Consider the following 23,298-nt stretch of genomic DNA (forward strand, 5'->3'; position numbering starts at 1 on the left):
TGTTCGCCATGACTGTTTCAATGTAGGATCGTGCTCTGCTTGTAAAGCTGTATTACAAGAATGATGACTGTGCTCATGTCACTCTGCAGAAGTTCCGGACGCTGAAGGGTTTGAAAAAAGGCGTTGGTCAGATGACTGCCGTGGGCTTGGAGAAAATGATTCGGAAATTCGAAAATAAGAGTTCCTTTGTTGTGCAACCTGGTAGAGGGAGGAAACGAATCGATTCGACGTTAGTGGAACCCGTGGTGACAGCAATGCGGGAGGAGACGAGTGGTGGTGTGTAAACTTCTAGTGCACGAAGAATTACCCGAACATTGGACATACCCCTGAGCACAATGTATAAAATCTTACGAAACATACTTCTTTGTTATCCATTCAAAATTACCGATGTTTAAAAGTTTAATTTTAATCACCCTGTATGAAAATAAGTATTTCACTTCTCGGTTAAAATGAAAAAATATGCATTTCACTGTTTTTTGTAATTAAATCCCTAAAGGTGTGAAATTGGGTGTGAAAAGTTTTATGAAAATATTTTATTGTGAAAGCATTTTTAAAGCAAACTCCATGAAAATTAGTATTTGGCTTCTCGGTTAGAAATAAATAATACATGTTTCCCTGTTTTCGAAAATTCAACCCTCTAAGGAGGTGAAATACGGCCAGACTGTGGGTATGAAACTTACAGTGTAGGTATCGTGGAAGGACAGATCGCCCTAAATTCCGCTACTAAGGAAGTGAAATACGGTATGAAAGAGTCTGCAAAATACGTGGATATTAAGGCAATTTTGAACCTAGAACGACGAATATTGGTATTTGGTTTCTCAGCCAGAAATAAAAAAATGCGCCTTTCAGCATTTTTGGAAATTTAAGCCATTAAGGGGGTAAAATATTGAGTCAAACTTTTGAAAATAAATCACTGTTAAAGAACTGATGAAGTAATTTTAAAGCTAAATTTATGATAATTTATATTGGATTCTTTGTTGGATACAAAAAGAAAATACGTGTTTCATTGTTTTTGGAAATACAACTCATAAGGGAGTGAAATAGGGGATGAAAATTGTTAACAAAATATTTCATTGTAGCCTATTAAAAAAGTCTTAATCTACGAAATTTTGCATTTCTCTTCTCGTTTAGATACAATGGTTCTGAGCACTATGGGACTTAACTTCTGAGGTCATCAGTCCCCTAGAACTTAGGACTACTTAAACCTAACTAACCTAAGGACATCACACACATCCATGACCGAGGCAGGATTCGAACCTGCGACCGTAGTGTTTCGCGGTTCCAGACTGTAGCGCCCAGAACCGTACGGTCACCCCGACCGGCCTTTAGATACAACGAAAAATGTGTTGAGGATGTATTTTTCTATGGAAATACGATCACAAGAACGCAGAAAGTGTGATTACCAGAAACCTCCAACTCCAGCCAGAAGAACCTTTTTTTTTTTTTTTTTTCTTTGTCAGAAGTACACTCGGAAAAGACCAAGCATACATGGCTTTAGCTTTAATTAGAACGAAAAGTTTAGAAGATGTTGCAATTTGTGAATAACGTAGAAATTCGATTAAAGAAAAACAGAAAAAAACAGATACGAGCAAAACAGCGGGCCCTGAGCTAGTCACGTGTAATAAATTGCATCCGTTTTTCAACAAATTTCAAGACAGTGACTGTTTCACTCCACAGGTTGTCACACTGCCCATGTGGACACCTGTCTTTCTGCAAACGTGGACATTTCCTGACCGCAACCACGCCCCTTGACGGTTCGATCCCGCCCCATGTGGGAGGTGGGGGGGGGGGGGCGACGGTCGAACCCTGCGTGGCTTTGAGTGTGGTCCCCCTAAACTGCCCGCTTCCAAACTCTCATCACGATAACTGGCACTGGCCAGATCGAGCAGCAGTATCGTGGGGGCGATAAGTACGGTCTCCATCCGTCACCATCCTGCTGCTGTCGAATTCCGACACGAGCTCCTTTTCATACGAGGCATAACGTGGTCTTCTCACAAACAAATATCACTCAGATGCCATTCCTGAATGAGAAAACAGTTGCGTAATGTTTCCTGATGTACAGAAGATATATACATCAACGAAGTGTTGCATCATCCCAATACGACGTGCAGGTGTGTCCCTCTACCAATCGAAAGGTCACCTCTAACGTTGTCTGTAAACATACATACAAGCACACAGTTAACTTGCAGATACCTGCGAGTAGAACAATGTACTGGAATAGACAGTAGCATTTCAGTCCGAAGTAAAGCACCAGCAGTGAAGCATTAGAAACGTGTGCGGAACAGTTGAGTCACATTTCAATCCCAAGCACAGCATCAGTAGTGACGCATTAGAGGGAACATCAGTCATGCCACGAAGGACAATCGCGATCAATGAGCGGATCTGCATTATCGCGTTACGCGCTTAGGTTTGTCCACCACCACAAAAAAAAAAGTTCAAATGGCTCTGAGCACTATGCGACTTAACTTCTGAGGTCATCAGTCGCCTAGAACTTAGAACTAATTAGACCTAACTAACCTAAGGACATTACACACATCCATGCCCGAGGCAGGATTCGAACCTGCGACCGTAGCGGTCGCTCGGCTCCAGACTGTAGCGCCTAGAACCGCACGGCCACTCCGGCCGGCCCACCACAAAAGTTGCACGACCTTTGTACTGCAGTCAAAGTGATGTGCTGCGGACACGAAATCGATTCCGACTGATAGGTAGTGAGGACTTACACCACACAGGCCTTCCGCATTCAACAGGTACACAGGATGATTGATCGCTACGACTTTTGAGTCAAAGAAACCTTGATTAGAGTGCTCCAGAACTGAATTTGGCGAATGTAGAGGCTAAAGAACGTTACGTATCGCATCAGACTGTGTCAGACGATTGCATGATGCGCATCACATCGTTTACAGACGAAGCTCAGATCTGTTTGCACCCTGATAATCGGCAGAGAACATGTTTGGAGACACCTCAACACTATCGAACGCCTCCAACACATTGTATCACGTGTGTAACACGTTGGCGGTGAAATAATGTTCTTGGGCGACATTACATCACGCCACCATAAATCTCTCGTGGTTGTTCAGGGCAAACTCACTGTTCTATTGTCCAGGGACAAGATTGTGATTCTGAGATCCTATTGCCCACATTTTGGTGACAATTTCATCTTGGTGGAAGAGAAATGGGGTGCTCACTGTGCTGTTCTACTGAAAAAGTACCTTCAGCACTCTAGGATTACCACAGTGGAGATGCCTGCCTATTCCCCGGACATGAACCCAATCGAACATGTGCTATTTTTGTACGCTGACAACGACCACGTACTCTCCGCAACTTTCGTAGACTCGCCTTTGCAGAGTGGGACAGTTTGGAAGAGGGCAGGCTTGATGACCTCATCGATCGTATGCCACGACGGATTCAAGCCTGCACTTACACCCATTACACATTGTACATTAATTTGCAATATATATATATTTACGGGATATTTTACGGGATCTGGACACATTGCAAATTAATGTACAATGTGTAATGGGTGTAAGTGTAGATATTTCTATTGGCGACAGAGGACTGTGTATTTAATGACATTATATCAGTATTTACGTCGTAATAATAATTATAGTTACTGCAAGTCGTATGTTTTTAGGTTGGATATTAAATCCACATATTTGCGGCACAAAATGTTAATGTTGGGTAGCAGGTCAAGCATTGAAGTGTGAATGGATGGAAGAAAAACAGGTACTCTATATAGATAGATGCTGTCCACTTATAGGTACAGCTGCGACTGTACAGTTAACAGTAGGTAGTAAAGTTTATGTCGTGCTTGTGGGAAGACTGTTCAATACATAGAAAACACAGTTATGTGTATGTACATGTTAAGCTACAACACACAAAAATATCTGCACTTACACTCATTCCGCCAAGTACTTGCAAGTGTCACAGAGAATTTTTGTTTTCTGTGCTGGCCAACGGTCTTGTCACACTGGTAACACTGTATCCCATCAGATCACCGAAGTTAAGCGCTGTTGGGCTGGGCTACCACATGTATGTGTCACCGTACGTGTCTGCCAAGTGATGTTGGCAACCAGGGTGCACTCAGCCCTAGTGACACCAATTGAGAAGCTATGTGACTAAGAAGTAGCGGCTCCGGTCACGAAAACTAACAGTGGCTGGGAGGGGGGTGCTGATCACATGCCTCTCTATATCTGCATGCAGTGACGCCTTTCGGCAGAGGATGACATGGCGGTCAGTCGGTACCGTTAAACCTTAGGAGGCCTGTTCGGATGGAGTTTGAGCGGAGTGCTGAGAATTTCGAAATAAAGGTGTGTTGTATAACTTTTATTGCTGTGTGTAGATGGCGTTACTGGTGTCTAATTTTTTCAGTTCTGCTGGGAAGTTGATTACTTGTGCATCCGAGCATCGAGTACATTTCACGCCAATTCGACGTTTGCTGAATGCTCTCTATGGTGTAGCAATTTTAATGAGCAATAGTACTATACTGATTTTCATTGTTTTGATCATTTCCTCTAGCAATCTGAAATCCATCTGTACATATGTTTCTTCGTTAAGCACGTGCACAGCCATCTATGAACAGGTTGTGTGTGGGACAAGAGACAAGCGGCGCCATTGTCTGCGGTGTGTGTGTGTGTGTGTGTGTGTGTGTGTGTGTGCGCGCGCGTGCGTGCGTGTTTGTTGTGGCTAGTATCCCGGCAGCAGCTATCAGACCCTCATCTCGCGTGCCACTGCGGGTCACCTTGTTATCCACGCGTGTAACTGTCAGTGTAACGCTTCGTGAGCAGCCCCTGCCCTCATTGATGCTTTGTAGCAGCTAATCGATAGCTAAGGCTCTTTTCCCCTTCGCTTCCTTTTTTTGCGTTTATAGTCGCACTAGTACGATAAAAATCACAGCAGGTCACGTACGCCCGGTCTGCCAGCGACCATTATTAACTTTGACAAAAATTTGTCTGCGACCTGTTTGAATCAGAGTATTCTCCTAGATAAACTGAGGCTTTACGGAACTGATGCTACAATCAACCAATGGATCATTTCACGTGTAACCAAAAGAACGCAGACAGTAGTACTTCACAATTCACAGAATGGTTAGAGTCGTCTTAATGGGGAGAAATCACTTTTGGGGTTCCACTATTGTTTTTCATATACATTAACGAACTTCCATCCAATATTCAACAAGCAGAATTAATTCTTCCTCCAGATGACAGCAGTATTGCCATTAATTCAAGTATACATACAGCAACAGAAGAAATAGTAAACAATATTTTATTAAAAGTTTAGTTGAGTAATTTATGCCAATGGTTTCACTATCAATTTCAGAAACACGCAATGTATTCGGTTCTACTCATCTTGAAGTACTACACCCCTGATGAGTATACTGCATGGTGAGGGAATAATAACTAGGGTGAAAACGTCAAAAATTTTGGAATTCCTAAAGAAATAAGTTCAGACACAATTAGAATCATTGTGGAGTAAGACAAATCAATAAGTTAAAGCATTTTACGTATTTTCATCCAATAATATCTATAAACTAATATTCTGGGGTAATTCATCTTTAAGAAAGAGGTGTTCATTGCTCAAAAACAAGGTACAAGGATAAAATATGGTGCTCATCCACAACCATCTCATAGCAGTCTGCTAAGGAGTTTGGCGTTTTGACTACTGCTTCATGGTTTATCTCCTGACGAATTTTGTTGTTAATAACCCACTATTCTTCAAAAGGAACAACGATGTACACAATCACAATATAAAAAGAAAAAAAATGAATTATTATTTTATATTACGGCTATCCTAGGCGCAACTGGCGGTCCACTATGCTAGCACCAAAATTTCTGATTACTTACGAAGTGATATCAAATGTCTGACAGACAATTAATTTGATAACAAACTAAAAAAGTTTTTCCTAGACAATTCTTTTCCCTAGAAGAATTTCTATTTTTGTATTGTGCAAAGATGGTGGGTAGGAACTACTAACCAACATCTGTATTTAAGGGAAAAAAATTAAAATACGGTACCTTGTATATGGTCAGCATGTGGTCATATTTACATATTATGAATGTCTAATGTGAATGTAAAATAACTTATTCCACATAATTTCGGAAGGGTGCAAATGATACACGAAAGATTTAATTAACTCACTAAAAAAACGAAGAGGTATCGGATAAAAATTTAAATAGCTGTTGTATCAGCTAATAATTATTCTGCTCTGAAAACTTCATTCTCCCAGAGAACTAGGCGTTACTCTGGAGACCTATGTCTAAATCATTACTCTCCAAGCAATCGTACGGTGTGTGGCCGATGTTACGTACTGTACAGCTATCATTTTCTCTCCTTCCCATTCAGTTCGTGGATAGTACTCCTCCGTACGAGCCCGAATTTTTCTACATTTTGAAACGTGTCATTGACCTACCTGTTTGTTGGAGGGAATTGTATGTTTCATGGCTCGTTTAGGAATAAATGGTCTTGCAATTTCGCGAGTCAGGCTCTTCATATGCACAGTGTCTTTCTTGTAATGTCCTCTTTCAAAGTCGTTACGTTCGCTGACTTTCCCATTTCCGGCCCCATTCGTTTCTGCTCCGCTTACATACCTTCCTTACCGCGTCACGTGCTTGCAACTTCGCCACGTGGCATTCATTTTCAAGATTAGTACTGGTCCTAAGATTTAGCCGTCAAACTATTTTGGCCCTTGAGTGTATGTATTGTGCAACAAGTATCAAAGTAATATAAATAAAGAGAAATTTCTGTCAAAATACAAAGTTTTTGAAGTACTCACTGTAAGATATTCTACGACTAAAACACATACAATTTTTATAACATGCTAAGATGCTAAGTTTGAGTTCCCCTCCTCACCCCCCCCCCCCCTCCCCAAGCCCAACAAAAAAAAATCTTTCAGTGATCAGTCTTCCGATTGGTTTGATGCAATCCGTGACGAGTTCCTCTCTTATGACAATCTCTTCACCTCAGAGTAGTACTTGCACCCAATGCCATCAAGTATTTTTTGGATGTATTCCCATCTCTGTCTCCCACTACAGTTTTTACCCCCTATAGCTGCCTCTGGTACCATGGAGGAAATTCCTTGATGTCTTAACTCATGTCCTAACATCCTGTCCGTTCTTCTTGCCAGTGTTTATCCACATGTTCCTTTCTTCGCCAATTCTGCAGAAAATCTTCTCATTACTTACCTTATTAGTCCACATAATTTTCAGCATCGTACTGCAGCGCCGTATCTCAAACGCTTCAGCTCTCCTCTTTTTCCGTTATCCTCAAGTTCATGATTCACTGCTATGCAATGCTGCGCTCCAATCGTAAATTTCATCTCTGTTTAAGGTGGCGCAATGGTTATCACACTCGACGCACATCTAGGACGACGAAGATTCAATTCCGCGTCTCTCGTCATCCCGATTTAGGTTTCCCGTGATTTCCCTGAATAGCTCCAGGCAAGCGCCGGGATAGTTCCTTTGCGAGGACGTGGCCGATTTCCTTCCCCACCCATGGAACAATGTGACCTCGTGCTGCATCTCTAATGACCTCGATGTCAATAGGACTTTATACCCTAATCTTCCTCCCTTTTTTTCCTTTTCAATGTAACGCCTGTGTTTAATACCGGTACCCTTTTGTTGACCAGGAATAGCCGCTTTGGCTGTGCTGATCTGATTTATGACCTCTTTGGTTCGTCCGTCATGCTTTGTTTTCCTTCCAAGGTAGCAGAATTCCTTAACTTTCTTTATTCTCTGGTCACCGATTTTGACGTTATGTTTATCGCTAATCTCACTTCTGCTACATCTCATTACTTTCGTCTTTCTTCGATTTACTCTCAGTCAATAGTGTGTGCTCATTAACTGTTCATTCCAATCGACAGGCCCTGCAGTTCTCACTCACTTTCACTAACGACTACAATGTCATCACCGAATCTTGATATCCATTTTCTTAAGTTTTATTTCCGTTATCAAGTACAACGTCTTAAGTCGCTGTTTGTTGACTTTACCTTTCCTAAACCCAAAATGATTGTCATCCAATTGATCCTTAATTTTTCTCTTGCATTCGTCTGTATAGCGTTCCTCGCAGCAGTTACGATTCGTGAGCTGGTGAGATGATTGCGTAATAGTTTTCGCGCTTACTTGGCATGCTGTCGTTGAGATTCTATGGATGATATCTTTCAGAGATTCTGATGGTATGTCGTCAGTCTTAAAGATTCTACACGCCTCCTTGAAAAGTCATTTGATTGCCTTTCCGTCAATCATTTTAGAAATGTTGTCTATCCTTTACGTCTCATTTGGCCTCGAGCCTTCCAAAGATCTGTTAAAATCTGACTCTAATACTGGATCCCATATGTGTTTCATGTCGACTCAAATTATTCACTTATTGTGAATTTAGAAGTGCACAATGAACAAGTTCTTCCTTTTTTAAATTTCCTATAGCAGTAATCTTGTATACTGCAAAGGTACGTGAACTTTAGCGTTCCATTAACTCTGGACGTTAGATGCTACTATTGCATGTGTGGTGTCTGTTCTTTCGGACATGTCCAAAAGAGCAGTAATATCTGTACGCCTTGTCGGCATTTCATGATATATCTGCACTGTAGATTCACTCTAGGGCCGTCTTCTTGCAGGGATCATGCTAAATACTGTGAGCAGTGATCATCGCACAGAAGTGGTGTCCGTCAAGTTGGGAATTTGGTTTTGATTGGAAGAGTGTCAGGATAGCCGAAGTGGTTAAGGTGATCGCTCGCGTAAAGCGGGAAATAACTTATGATCGCCGAAGTGGAAAGGATATAAAATGTAGACTGACAAAGGCAAGAACAGCTTTTTTGAAGAAGAGAAATATGTTAACATTGAGTATAGATTTAAGTGACACGAATTCCTTTCTGAAAATATTTGTACGGGCTGTAGCCAAGTATGGAAGTGAAACATGGACGATAAATAGTTTAGACAAGAACAGAATAGAAGTTTTCAAAATGTGATGCTGCAGAAGAATGCTGAAGATTAGATGGGTAGATCACATAACTAATGAGGAGGTGCTGAATAGAATTGAGGAGAAGAGAAATTTGTGGCACAACCTGACCAAAAGAACGGATCGGTTGGTAGGACAATTTAGTATTGGAGGGAATCGTGTGGCGTAAAAGTCGTACAGGGAGACCAAGAGACGAATACAGTAAGCAGATTCAGAATTATTTAGGTTGCAGTAGTTACTTGGTGATGAAGTGGTTTCCACAGGATGGAGTAGCATGAAGAGGTGCATAAAACCAGTCTTCGGAATGAAGACAACAACATTTCCTTTCCTTCCTTGCTTTGCAGATGGTGGGAACTTACATCAGAAAGAATGGTAGACAGCAATTGCGTGTGAAATCGATGGAAATGACAGGTTCAGTCGTTTTATCTTCTGAGATGGGACTTTTAAAAGCATCTACAGAGCTTAACGTACCGTTATCAACTTAAGAAAGATACGTTCGTCTAGCTAAGACTGTTGCAACTTCAGAGTTGACACATACGATGAAAAATTTAAAAATGTGTTCATTGCAGAAAAAAAACATTAGCTGGTTGCATAACTGCAGAAAGTAGACTTTTTAACTTGTCGAGCTGGGGGAGATTGGGTTATAGTATTTATTACCAGATCCTACGTAACCTGTTCGCAACCCAGAAAACACATCTGGTATAAGAGCGATGAGATTCAAAAAAGTAACAGTAACTCGTCATTAAGCATTAAAAATAACTATATATGTTTCAAAGCGACATCGTAATATTTTCTTATTCCTCAAGCTTTTTTGAAGTCTTCTTTTCATTAAACAACTTTATGTCTTTTAAGATGACAGTCCTAATAATTTCAACGTTTATGCAATAATTTCACAACATTTGCCTTATCCCATCTTGTAGCGTGGGTGGCGCAGAACAGGAATTATGCAAGGATTTCTTTGAAAAGACGTAAAAAAAGATTACTTATAGTATCAAGTAATTTTCATCTAAGGTATGTTAGGTGATACTACATGCTTTTTTTATACTTTTAAAATGTGCGGCGGATGGTACTTTATGTACCACTAACTGATCCCTCCTTCCCTGTTCCACTCGCGAATGGCGCATGGGAAGGATGACTTTCGCTGAGCCTCTGTATTTGTTCTAATTTCTCGAAATTTCTCCTCTTGGTTATTAAGCAAGACATATGTGGGGGAAGTAATATGTTGTCTTACTCTTCCCGGAAAGTGCTCTCTCGAGATTTCAGTAGCAAATCTCTCCGTGATGCACAACGCTTCTCTTTTAGCATCTGCCACTGGGCTTTGTTGAGCGGCTCTGTATCGCTCACGCGTCTGTTAAACGATCCCGTGACGAAATCTGTTCTGTAAGTCCTACCCCACAAGGATCCCAGATTGATGAACAATATTGAAGAACTGGTCGAACAAGGGCCCCGTGTGCCACTTGCTCCGTGGAACATTGGAGAAGTAGCTTAAAGGTTGTTCGAGGAACGCTCTGCCAGGCGCTTACTTGTGAGCTGAAGAGTAATCTTGTAGACGTAGATGTAGATGTTGACTAATTAAAAATGGTTCAAATGGCTCTGAGCACTATGGGACTTGACGTCTGAGGTCATCAGTCCCCTTGAACTTAGAACTACTTAAACCTAAATAACCTAAGGACATCACACACATCCATGCCCGGGGCAGGATTCGAACCTGCGACCGTAGCGGTCGCGCGGTTCCAGACTGACGCGCCTAGAAACGCTCGGCCACTGCGGACGGCTTGATGAATTACATTTACTTAAGATTCTTCATATGAATATCAGTCTAGCATCAGCTTTTCCTACTATTTGCCTCATGCGGTCATTCCACTTAAGGTCACTCTTGATAGTTACTACTGGATTTCATACGGTAGACACTGTTTCCAGCAATTTGTCATTAATGGTGTAAATGTACGGTAGTGGATATGAGGAATATGTTATGTTTATTGACGTTCAGGATCAGCTGCCAGAGCCTGCCCCATTCATCAACATTCTGCAAGCCATTCTGCAGATCGATGCAGTATCCTGCGGTTGTCACTTTCTTATACACAACTACACCATTTGCGGACGGTTTTAAAGAGGTTCTCATCTTCACTTCATGTATTAGGAAAATTGCCTGTTACGATACACATCTATGCTCTGGCTATCCAACATTTCTTCTTCCAGAGTATTTATAATTTAGAGCCTTTACCGGGGTAATTTCTTCACAAATACGTTTTCCTTCCATTTTCACCTATTTTCCTCTATTTTGAAGTTTAGGTTATGAAGGGTGGTCCATTGATAGTGACCGGGCCCAATATCTTATTTCGAAACAGGCATCAAACGAAAAAACTACAAAGAACGAAACTCGTCTAGCTTGAAGGGGGAAACCGGATGGCGCTATGGTTGGCCCGTTAGATGGCGCTGCCATAGGTCAAACGGATATCAATGCGTTTTTTAAAAAAGGAACCCCGATTTTTTATTACATATTCGTGTAGTACGTAAAGAAATAAGAACGTTTCAGTTGCATCACTTTTTTCGCTTTGTGATAGATGGCACTGTAATAGTCACAAACGTATAAGTAAGTGATACATTACCCATGTTAAAATGGATCGTTTACCAATTGCGGAAAAGGTGGATATCGTGTTCATGTATGGCTATTGTGATCAAAATGCCCAGCGGGCGTGTGCTATGTATGCTGCTCTGTATCCTGGACGACATCATCCAAGTGTCCGTACCATTCGCCGGATAGTTACGTTATTTAAGGAAACAGAAAATGTTCAGCCACATGTGAAACGTCAACCACGACCTGCAACAAATGATGATGCTCAAGTAGGTGTTTTAGCTGCTGTCGCGGCTAATCCGCATATCAGTAGCAGACAAATTGCGCGAGAATCGGGAATCTCGAAAACGTTGGTGTTGAGAATGCTGCATCATCTATTGCACCCGTACCATAATTCTATGCAGCAGGAATTGCATGGCGACGACTTTGAACATCGTGTCCAGTTCTGCCACTGGGCACAAGAGAAATTACGGGACAATGACAGAATTTTTGCACGCGTTCTATTTAGCGACGAAGCGTCCGTCATTCGCCAACAGCGATAACGTAAACCGGCGTAATATGCACCATTTGGCAACGGAAAATCCACGATGGCTGCGACAAGTGGAACATCAGCGACCTTGACGGGTTAATGTATGGTGCGGCATTATGGGAGGAAGAATAATTTGCCCCCATTTTATCGATGGCAATCTAAATGGTGCAATGTATGCTGATTTCCTACATAATGTTCTACCGATGTTACTACAAGATGTTTCAGTGCATGACAGAATGGCGATGTACTTCCAACATGATGGATGTCCGGCACATAGTTCGCGTGCGGTTGAAGCGCTATTGAAGAGCATTATTTCATGACAGGTTGACTGGTCATCGAAGCACCATACCATGGCCCGCACGATCACCGGATCAGACGTCCCCGTATTTCTTTCTGTGGGGAAAGTTGAAGGATATTTTCTGTCGTGATCCTCCGACAACGCCTGACAACATGCGTCAACGCGTTGTCAATGCATGTGTGAACATTACGGAAGCGAACTACTCGCTGTTGAGAGGAACGTCGTTATACGTACTGCCAAATGTATTGAGGTTGACGAACATCATTATGAGCATTTATTGCATTAATGTGGTATTTGCAGGTAATCACACTGTAGCCGGCCGTAGTGGCCGTGCGGTTCTAGGCGCTACAGTCTGGAACCGAGCGACCGCTACCGTCGCAGGTTCGAATTCTTACCTCGGGCATGGATGTGTGTGATGTCCTTAGGTTAGTTAGGTCTAATTAGTTCTAAGTTCTAGGCGACTGATGACCTCAGAAGTTAAGTCGCATAGTGCTCAGAGCCATTTGAACCATTTAATCACTCTGTAACATCATGCGTTCTCAGAAATGATAAGTTCACAAAGGTACATGTATCACATTGGAACAACCGAAATAAAATGTTCAGACGTACCTAATTTCTGTATTTTAATTTAAAAAACCTACCTGTTACCAACTGTTCGTCTAACATTGTGAGCCATATGTTTGTGACTACTACAGCGCCATCTATCACAAAGCGAAAAAAGTGGTCCAACTAAAACATTCATATTTCTTTACGTACTACACGAATATGTAATAAAAAATGCGGGTTCCTATTTTAAAAAACGCAGTTGATATCCGTTTGAACTATGGCATCGCCATCTAGCGGGCCAACCATAACGCCATCTGGTTTCCCCTTTCAAGCTAGACAAGTTTCGTTCTTTGTAGTTTTTTCGTTTGACGCTTATTTCGTAAGATATTTGGTCCGGTTACGATCAATGGACCACCCTGTATATTCCTAAATATTTCTTTATACCTTCATTCCTTTTCCAATCTTGCCTTGTACATCCTTTCACTCTTCTTAGATATTTATTGAATCTATATTTTACTTTCTTGGTGCCTTGTCGTTGCCCATGCTTCATTTCCATAAGTAAGGGTTGGTACTGCTACTGTTTTATAGAACGTCAGCTGGGTTCCTTTTCTGGCTCTATTCTGCAAACTTTTACGATGGTTCTACATATGGAAGCACATTTATTTAATTTTTGGTCCACGTCACGGGTTACATCCGGGACCGATGTCGTATTCTAAATATTTTAAATGTTTCACTTGTTCCAAGATTTTATTATCAAACTATTTTAGATATTATTGGTTGTCAGCCCTGAAATACCATCACTTTCGTTTTATGTACCGACAATGATAGGTTGTAATCTGAGGCTGTGTGCTGCAACTTATAGACTCTGATTACAGAGAATGGAAGTGACCTTCAGAGTTAGATCGTCTGCATATAAAACTACGTTTAGTCTAGTGTCACAATCTAAAAGAATTCCACTTAAGTTCAACATTTTACATTTGCTTATACCTTTATCTGTGTGTATTTATTATAGATTGTTGAAGAAATACAACGGACTCGCCGTACCCCTTTGTTTGTGTTCATTGGCTTCATTGTTATATTTCCTGTGTCTATAACAATTTCGGTGTTGGTGTATAGATTTTTAATAGCATTTGAGATTTGATGGATAATCTCGTTCAGCCATGATATTCTACAGCATTACTCTATTCACATTATGGAATTCTTTCTCAAAACTCACAAAAGGAAGCTAGGTTTCCCTAATGAACTCTCATTTCTTTTCTATAACTTGTTGCAGTGTAAAAATACTGTTCATCCAATATTAACTTTTCCATGATATTTTATAAGTCTTGTATTCACGATATTGGCGTATAATTCAAAGGCTGAATCCAGGAGACTTATACCTCGATAGTTGTTACATTTATTTTTATCACCCTTTCCAAAGAGAGATATTATTTTGGCTCTCAGCTAGAGCTTCTGGAGCCGTTTATTATATCTACATAGATTGTAAACAGTAACAGTCCTACAACACTTCGTTCTTGTACTCCAGAATTTACCTTTACATCTGTCTCTTTTGTTCCGTTCAGAGTGATGTGTACAGTTCTGTCTGAAAGGAAGCCTTGAATGCAGTCACAGATCTGATTCTATACTCGGTATGCTTGTATTTTTGTTTCCACTAATTCCTGTGGAGGATCATTTATGAATGAGAGAAACAGCAGAATACCAAAAATAGAACCCTGTGGTACACTGAGTTCGACTTCATGAGATCCTCTACAGACTCAGTCTGGTGGACTCACTGAAGCACTCCCGGACGGAGATGGCGCCCGTGGCCAGGCAGCGCCCGTCGGGACAGGTGCAGGCGTTGGGCCCTCCGCGGCGTAGCAGGCTGCCTGAGGCCACGAACCGCAGACCGTGCACCCCAGACACCTCCTGCTCGCGCTCATACTCCGCGTGCATGGACCTGCAACACGGGGCACCACGGCCGAAATGTGGATGTGCAGGGTGACAAGTATCCAGTATCTCTGAAATAGCATGCAGCTTTAGCAAACCAATACTGCAGTAAACTAACGGTACTTAAAACAGTTATCTATATCGTTCACGTTTCATTTACTATCACGACGTATTATGGCCTTACACCATGATCTTTAGGTGATTACGGCATTACTTGAGAACTTTTATGGAGGATGCAGCCAGTTGTCTGTCTTAACTTTCATAGCACTATAAAAATACTTATTTGTAAAGTAAGGGTGTAAATACTCTAAACTCGTCATGGAAGGAAAGAAAATCGACTGACACAATTAGTTTTTTAAATTTATATCATAAACTGTTGCAGTTTCCAAATCACAGCCCAACATGCAAGACATAAGGTCAAATGAGACATGCCATTGGCAGACTTTGGATTACAATCCTGGACCCACAGTAACAATATTGAACTCAACGTGGAGTTCAGAGACAAAACATGAGAAATTCTATGATTTGCCAATGACACTATAAATCTGTCAGAGACGAAAAAGGATTAGGAGGATCAGTTGAACAGGATCGGTAGTGTCTTCAGAAGAGGTTGTAAGCTAAACATCAATAACACTCAAGTAAGGCTATGGAGTGTAGTCAGATTAAATCAGGTGACGGCGATGAAATTGCTGTAGTAAATGAGGTTTAGATTAGATTACATTAGACTCTGTTATCGTTCCATAAACCCAAAAAATGAGATGATTCTCGTGGGCGTGGAACATGTCACGATGTATAACATAAAATATTTGAATATAATACTTACTTCCCTGATCATTTGTCAGGAGGTTGTCGAAATAGGCGAATACAATGCGGCAAACTAGCACAGCTAATATTTACAGAGATAACACACTGTCAGAATGAAACATTATTATGCATTATTAATAAATTTATCATGCACAAAATAATTAATCTTGACTGTTGTGACCAAGTGCTCTCAAAACAGAAATCTAACAGACATTTTTACTTAAGTTGGCTTAACAGTCTCTGTTAAAATATTCATCTATAGAATAGAAGAAGTTGCCTATCAAAAAGTCTTTCAAACTCTGTTTAAACCGTGCTTTATCTGAAACCAAGTTTTTAATGGTTCCTGAAAATTTACTGAAAATTTCTGTTCCTTAATATTGGACCCCTTTTTGGACCAAGGAAGTGATTTTGGGTCTTTATGTAGATTGTTCCTATTCCTAGTATTGAAACTGTGTATTGAGCTATTGGTTGTAAATCGAGATGTATTACTTGCAGATTCATTAAGGAACAAATATACTGTGAAGCAATGGTTAGAATACAAAGTTCCTTGAACAGGTTTCTACATGATGTTCTTGAATTTACACCACAAATGATTCTTATCACACGCTTTTGCGCCCTAAAAACTTTTGCTCGGTTTGATGAGTTCGCCCAGAATATGATTTCATTTGACAAAATAGAATATCTCCTACATCTGACACCATTCTCACTGCAAATACAGACTTGTTCAGGTGCATAAGCAATTCTATGGTATGCCCTTCCCAACTGCATTTATTATCGAGTTGTAATCCCAGAAATTTAACACTGTCAACCTGTTCGATCTGCACGACTTCATATGTTATACACATGCTGGAAGCAAATCTCTTCTGAACTGCACATAGTGTGTCTTCTCAAAGTTTAATGACAGTGAATTAGCTTCAAACCACTTATTAATCTCAGTGAAAATTTGATTAGCAGCTATTTCTAAATCTGTACTTGACTTACTACATAACATAGTAGCTGCGTTTTGCTATTTAGCAAGCAAAATTACTCATGGTGGCAGAAGTAAAGACAATGTAAAGTGCAGATTGACAATGGCAAGTAAACTTTTCACAGAAAGATGTTAACATCGAATGTATAAGCGTTAGGAGGTCGTTTCTGATTTATCTGGAGTGTAGCCTCTGCACAGAAAAAAAAGTAGGCAGCAAAGAGTAAACACGATATTATTGTAGATCCAGATCACTGCAGCAAATAACTGGTAAAGGTACTACTCTATAATAAATATGGCATATATGTTTCTAGTCAAGTGCAGATTTTCATACAGACATACCAATAACCTACGAATATCTACTGTAGCGTTAAATTTATTTAATTTTATCCTTTTTTTAAACTAAATATACTGCACAACAGTTCACATAACAGTACAGTTCATCCAGATTTGATTTTATCACTACATATACAGGGTGTTTCACTAAATGTGTTTGCCTCTGTAAGTTACGAAGTAATAGGCGACGGAAATATTTATTGCGACAGGTCACCATAAAAAACGATACACTGTCTGCGGATCTATGAACATAGTTTATTGTTATTATCCAAAGAGTTACAGCAAAAAGATACAATTTTTTTAAATGGAACAATAGTTGTTTCTATCATGCACTGGAATCAGTAACACCAGGTGCGTATACATCAATTTAAATTACATTCCTATCACTTATAAGTTTGGGAGCTACAACCCTTCAGAGTTTTAGGCGCAGATACCACACACGCTGCGCATAACGCAATGCGCCTTCTAAATATGGTGCGGCCGAGTTGTAACGTCTCCGGTGTCACGGAGCGAGAAGCTTCCTCGAATCGCTTTTAGACTGCCGACTGTCGCCGCACACGGCCGTATACCCGACAGTTCGAGCCACACAAACAAACGGGGCTCGATATACGAGGGCTGTCCAGAAAGTAAGTTACGATTGATGGCGAAATGGAAACAACAGTGAAAATCAGAAATGTTTTATTTGTAACAGTTAGCTATACCTTCCAGCTACTTCTCTACGTAGTCACCGTTCTGACTTAGATATTTGTCGTAGCGTTGTACCAACTTTCCAATACCGTCATCATAGAAGACAGCCGCCAGTGCTTTCCGCCAATTCTCTACGCTGGCCTACAGCTCGTTTTCTGTGCCAAAATGTAGTCTTCATAGCCAGCGGTTCATGTGAGCAGAGATGAAACTCAGAGGGAGACAATTACGGGCTGTATTGTGGGTAATCAAACATTTCCAATTGAAAACGATGCAGGAGCATCTTCATTGCCCCTGCAGAATGCGGCTGAGAATTGTCTTGAAGAATAAACCGCACGACAGTTATGTAATGCTGGCTGCATAGCTTCAGGCGAAATTTCTTACCGGGCCTTCGTACTTGGCGGGAGACACTATTTTCTAGACATCTTTACGCGCTCACTGCGAGCTCAGAAATAAGAAGAGCGACGTGATGCCATCTAGGGTCATACTAGAGACACTGACCAACACATCGGTGCAAAGCTTCATCGGATTATCATAATCGTTTCCATTTCGCGGGCGATCCGAACTTACTTTCTGGACACCCCTCGTAGCACAGTTACTGACATCGGATGAAGATGGCATACACGAACAACGAGTACGTTGGCATGTTGCTGATGGTCAGCGAGTGCCAACACAATGCCACTGAAGCAGTCATGGCGTATGCCCTGAGATATCCTATGGGAAGAGCTCCGGCAGCCATTACGTTCTTACGTGCCGAACAACGACTTCGGGAAACAGGCAGCTAGGTAACGCGCAGCAGTAACAGACGAAGAACTGCAGGAAGTGAATAAACGGAGGTGTTTGTTTTCGCTCCAGTACACCACGATCCTCATGTCAACATACGAGCCGTTGCTGCAGTCGCTGATGTCAGTCTTACATCCATGTGGCGTATAGTACATGGCCACAGGTTTCACGCGTACCGCCTGTCACTGATCCAGGAGCTGCATGGGAACGATTCCCGTGCGAGAGTTACATTCTGTGAATCGGCCATGCGTAATTTCACGCTGGAGTCTTTACAAGGTGTTATGTTTTCTGATGATTCCACTTTCACAAATTATGATGCAGTGAATCGCCATAACGTCCACTATTGGGCCGCAGAAAATTCTCCTGTCGACCGCCAACGTAGGTGATCTATTTATGTATGGTGTGGGCTCCTCAGAGATGAAATCATCTGTCCACACTACTTCCCAGGTACACACACTGACAGGTAAGTTATATCACGCGTTTATAGTCGACAGTTTGGGTGGTCTCCTTGAACATGTGTGTCTACACACGAGAGTCAATATCTGGATGCAGCACGATGGTCACCCAGCCTATTCTGCGTGTGCTGTTGTGGAAGAACTAAACAACAGGTTTGTAGGAAGGTGGTTGGGGAGCCATGGTCCTCATCCGTGGCCCGCAAGGTCGCCCGATTTAACACCATTAGATTTCTTTTTGTGGGCATATCTAAAGGATCGTGTTTATGTCACTGAGCCCACATCCCCAGATGATCTAAAACGGCGCATGGAGGACGCATGTAGCTCCGTGACACCGGCGATGTTACATCTCGTCGCAGATCCTTTAGAAGGCGCATTGCATTGTGCATTCAGGAACATGGGCACACATTTAAACATCTCGTTTAAATCAACTTCCCACCGCCAGAACAACCATCAACCACCACACAGCCATGTATTATGTACAGCGTGTCGTATCTGCCCCTGAAACTTTGAAGGGTTGTAGCTCCCAAACTAAAAGTGATAGGAATGTAATTTAAATTGATGTATACACATCTGGTGTTACTGATTCCAGTGCATGATAGAAACAACTATAGTTCCATTTAAAAATTGTATCTTTTTGCTGTAACTCTTTGGATAATAATACAAAAAAGTATGTTCATAGCTCCGCAGTGCAACGTTTCTTATGCTAACCTACCGCAATAAATATTTCCGTCGCCTAATACTTCGTAAATTCCAGAGGCAAACACATTTAATGAAACACTCTGTATATGTTACGTAATATTCCTAATTATAACTTCAGATAATTATTGTACAATATATTTCCATTTGGACTGGGACTCGCCCCAGTTAAGCTGGCATAGTGAGCTTTCAGTGTATATCATATAAGATTTAAATATTGTAATTTACAACAGAATATTTTCACGCATTTCAGATAGATAGGTACACAAGCAGCCAGCTGGTGGCATAATACATAAAGACTCGACAGCCATGAAATAGCAGTATGCACACACGTATAACTGACAAGCCTGTTATGCCATCTGTTGACCACTTGTGTAACTATCTGAAATACGTAAAAATTATCCTGTTGAAAATTCTCATATTTAAATGTTATTTAATATACACTAAAGATATGAAAACAAAAAGAATTTCTCCGATGAACAGATATAGTAGATAAGCCATATATACAAATATTCTGCGAGCTTACCTGCAGATATCGTGGGCGAAGATGTAGATGGTGTCATTGGGCGTGATGAAAGGTGGGAAGAGCGTGGAGTCTGTGCCACGGATCTCGTTGCATGGGCTGTTGCTAGGTGACCAAACCTTGAGCCGCGAACTATTGTCGTACGATATGACGGAGCCCAGGGTGCGCACGTCCTCCACGCCAGAGTCCACCCGCCACCACTGTTTGGATGTGCCGTTCTTCTGCAAAGGCCATACGTATCTGTTAGTGCAACACGTCAAACACGTCACTCATTACACACGTGCGTGAGAGTTCATGTCGAGGGATCTCCGGGACCCCACCCGATCCGATCACCTCAAATTTTGCTCAGAATTTTTGTGCAAGTTCGCTAAACGGACAAAGGAAGATATACAAATTTCCAGCCTCTTACGTGAAGGACTACGAAATCTCGTGGTGACAATCGAAATATTTCGCGTTGTTGGTTCAGGAACCTTTCTTCATGTTACCATGTTACCTATCAACTAATTTATAACATTTGCGAGTTTGACCACTTTTGGCAGTACAGTTTCTTGAGAGACATCGGACTAAAGTTTGCCAGAAAAATTTAGATCAAAATTCAGTAACATTTACGGTCTTGTATTTCACATGGGATGCCTGTTCCAAACTTGCGATGATCAACATCTGAAAGAGCATTCCATTGCTTACAAAATATCTCATTTCAATGATTGCGCATTTCACTAAAGGCTTACAACCATCCTGTACAGTTTAACGCGCAAATCACTATTTCAGAGCAGCATCCTCTAATACAAAATTATTTGTACGAAAGCAACAAGAAATTCAATTCCGAAAAATTAATCGTCTGTAAAAAAGTATAACCTAATTTTGTTTTTGTAGGGGAGTTTTTGTAGTACTGAAACTTTTGTGGATTCAGAAACTGAAGGAGACACGTCACAGTGCGCTTTTGGTAATAAATTTGCAGTTTGCTGATGTATAGTCCCAAGCTCTTTTGCCTTGGTGGATGATAGTTCTGGACACAGGTTTCCATCTCCATATTATTTTCTCTTGTGTACCGAAAAATACTGGAGATTTTAGAGGTTTACGTTTGCCGCTAAAGGGGTAGCCTAGCGACAGGCGCTGGCGCCTGTAACTTTGACGCTCTGTAGCATCGTTGAACGACGTTTCCGGACACGGATTCTTATCCTTGATTTGTTTCTGAAGACATCATCTACAGCCACTCGAAGTTTGTGTCAACATTTCTAAGACACCACGTATGTATCAGACACGTGCATTGGCGAAGCTGTATGTAAAAGGCTTGTATTTTAGTAAGTAAATTTGAGTGCCGCAAAATTGCTGAAATAGTCGGTAAATGAAATCCCACTAGTTAAAAAACCAATGACGTTATTTGACGCGTTTCGGAAGACACCGTTCATCAGACAGTAATGATCACCTTCGTATTCATAAACTTACAGACATGATAATGATGGAAGCTGAAAGAATGAATTAAAATATGTGCCGCGGCCGTGACTAGAACCTGGGTCTTCTTGCTTACTTGGCAGATACACTAATCGTCATACCACCGCAACAGTATGTTCAACGTTACTGCATGAACTGCCCAAATCGAAAACCCTCCCGAACACAAACTTCAGTTCATATCTTCAGCTTATTTTCCCTCTACATTGTCACTATTACCTTGGAAAAGAACCCCAGCGTTGAACGTAATGGGAAAGTCGTGTAATAGTGACACTGTAGGGGAAAAACAAGATGAGGATATGAAGTTTGCGTTGGGGAAGGCACTCGACTTTGCTATATGTGCTGCAACGTTGCCTATGGCGCTGAGGTGGTGTATAGTTAACAGTTCTGCCGTGCAATCTAAAAGACCCGGGTTCTAGTCCTAGACGGAGCACAAATTGTAATTCATTTTTTTCAGCTCCCATCATTATCGTAGATAAAATGCGAGACTTAAATGTCTCAGGGAAAATTAATTATGAAATGTAAAGACATGTTGTAGCTGATACAGCTGTTATAGCAGACCCATAATCAGACCCATCTAATGATGGGAATCTCCCGAAACGCGTCAAATAAAGCCAGTGTGAGGCGTAGCGCCGTATACCGATTCTGCCTTGGAAGCGGTTAAGTGGGAGATGTGTCTCAGCTGGATAGCGACAGATGGTGACGCGACACTGGACGCGCACGTAGTTTATGTATCATCCGATAGAGGACAGTATTGGATAGGGGACTCTGATTTAGTTTCGATTGTGCCCACTAGAGTGCACTAGAGTAATAGAATGTTCTTCAATAAAATTCTTCAGGGTATCAGACCGCATCGTCATAATTTAAAATGCGCCAACGTTTCAGCCAGCGTTGCAGCTAGCCTTCATCAGGGCCTTACGTTAACTGCTAAATGAACACACTTGGTTCCTTAAATAGCTGCACGAGAAAACCGTGTCGTTACTTGATTGGCTGTAAAAGGAGGAGGAGGAGGGGTGATAAGTATGCTTTATTGGTGTTTCCTTTATTATCTGTCATTGGCTGAAATAGCTGTTTTCTATTGGTCTTTATATTAATCCACCCCATTGGAGGAGACGGACGAATAGCGAACAGGTGATGGCTGTGACGTCACACTGTTTCCATGCTGTCCAGAAGCCGGCTGCGGCGTGCCATTGCTTTGTGTACTCGCGACCACAACTGCAGCTCTCCGCGTGTCTGCATGGGCCGCCACGGCTCTGCCGCCGCTCCGTAGCCCTGCTATTGCGGGCAGCCAAGACCTCGGAAGCTTGTACCCGTCCTCTCTATTCATGTTGGCGGGTCTTTTGGCTATTTCTATCGCCTCTCTAATCTTTCTTTTGAAAGTGAGAGGCTGTTTCGCCAGGACGCGGGCTTCTTGAAAAAATATTGGTTTCCCGCACTCGTCTCTGTGTTCCGCCACTGCTGACTTAGTGTGTTGTTTCAGGCGGATATATCTTTCATGTTCCGAGAGCCTTGTGCTAATCGGACGTCCCGTCTCACCTATGTAGACTAATCCACACGCACAACCAATTTCATACACGCCAGCTGTGTGTAGTTTGTCAACTGCATCCTTGATAGAACCGAGCATGTCTGATATTTTGTTTCTGCTTCGGAAAATTGGTTTGATGTCGGCTTTTCGTAGAATTTTGCCAATACGTTCGGTGACCCCTTGTACATATGGTAACACAGCAATGCTCTGTGCCTCCTTCTCCTCTTCCCTATTAGTCTTCTCCCTTGTCGACATGGTG

At 41.6% G+C, this 23,298-nt stretch overlaps 1 protein-coding gene across 1 annotated transcript in view; it reads right to left on the bottom strand.

Moving 5' to 3' along the window:
- Nucleotides 1–23,298, bottom strand: part of LOC126253339 (sensory neuron membrane protein 2-like) — a 379,467-nt gene that overhangs the window by 29,746 nt on the left and 326,423 nt on the right. Inside the window, exons 5-6 of the mRNA XM_049954605.1 lie at nt 20,069–20,286; nt 14,667–14,830 (exon numbers count right to left, since the gene is read on the bottom strand). Coding sequence (XP_049810562.1) covers nt 14,667–14,830; nt 20,069–20,286 — 382 coding nt within the window. The remainder of the gene's footprint in view (nt 1–14,666; nt 14,831–20,068; nt 20,287–23,298) is intronic.

Source organism: Schistocerca nitens, chromosome 4 (genome assembly GCF_023898315.1).
Source record: "Schistocerca nitens isolate TAMUIC-IGC-003100 chromosome 4, iqSchNite1.1, whole genome shotgun sequence".
In the NCBI taxonomy this organism is placed as follows: Eukaryota; Metazoa; Arthropoda; class Insecta; order Orthoptera; family Acrididae; genus Schistocerca; species Schistocerca nitens.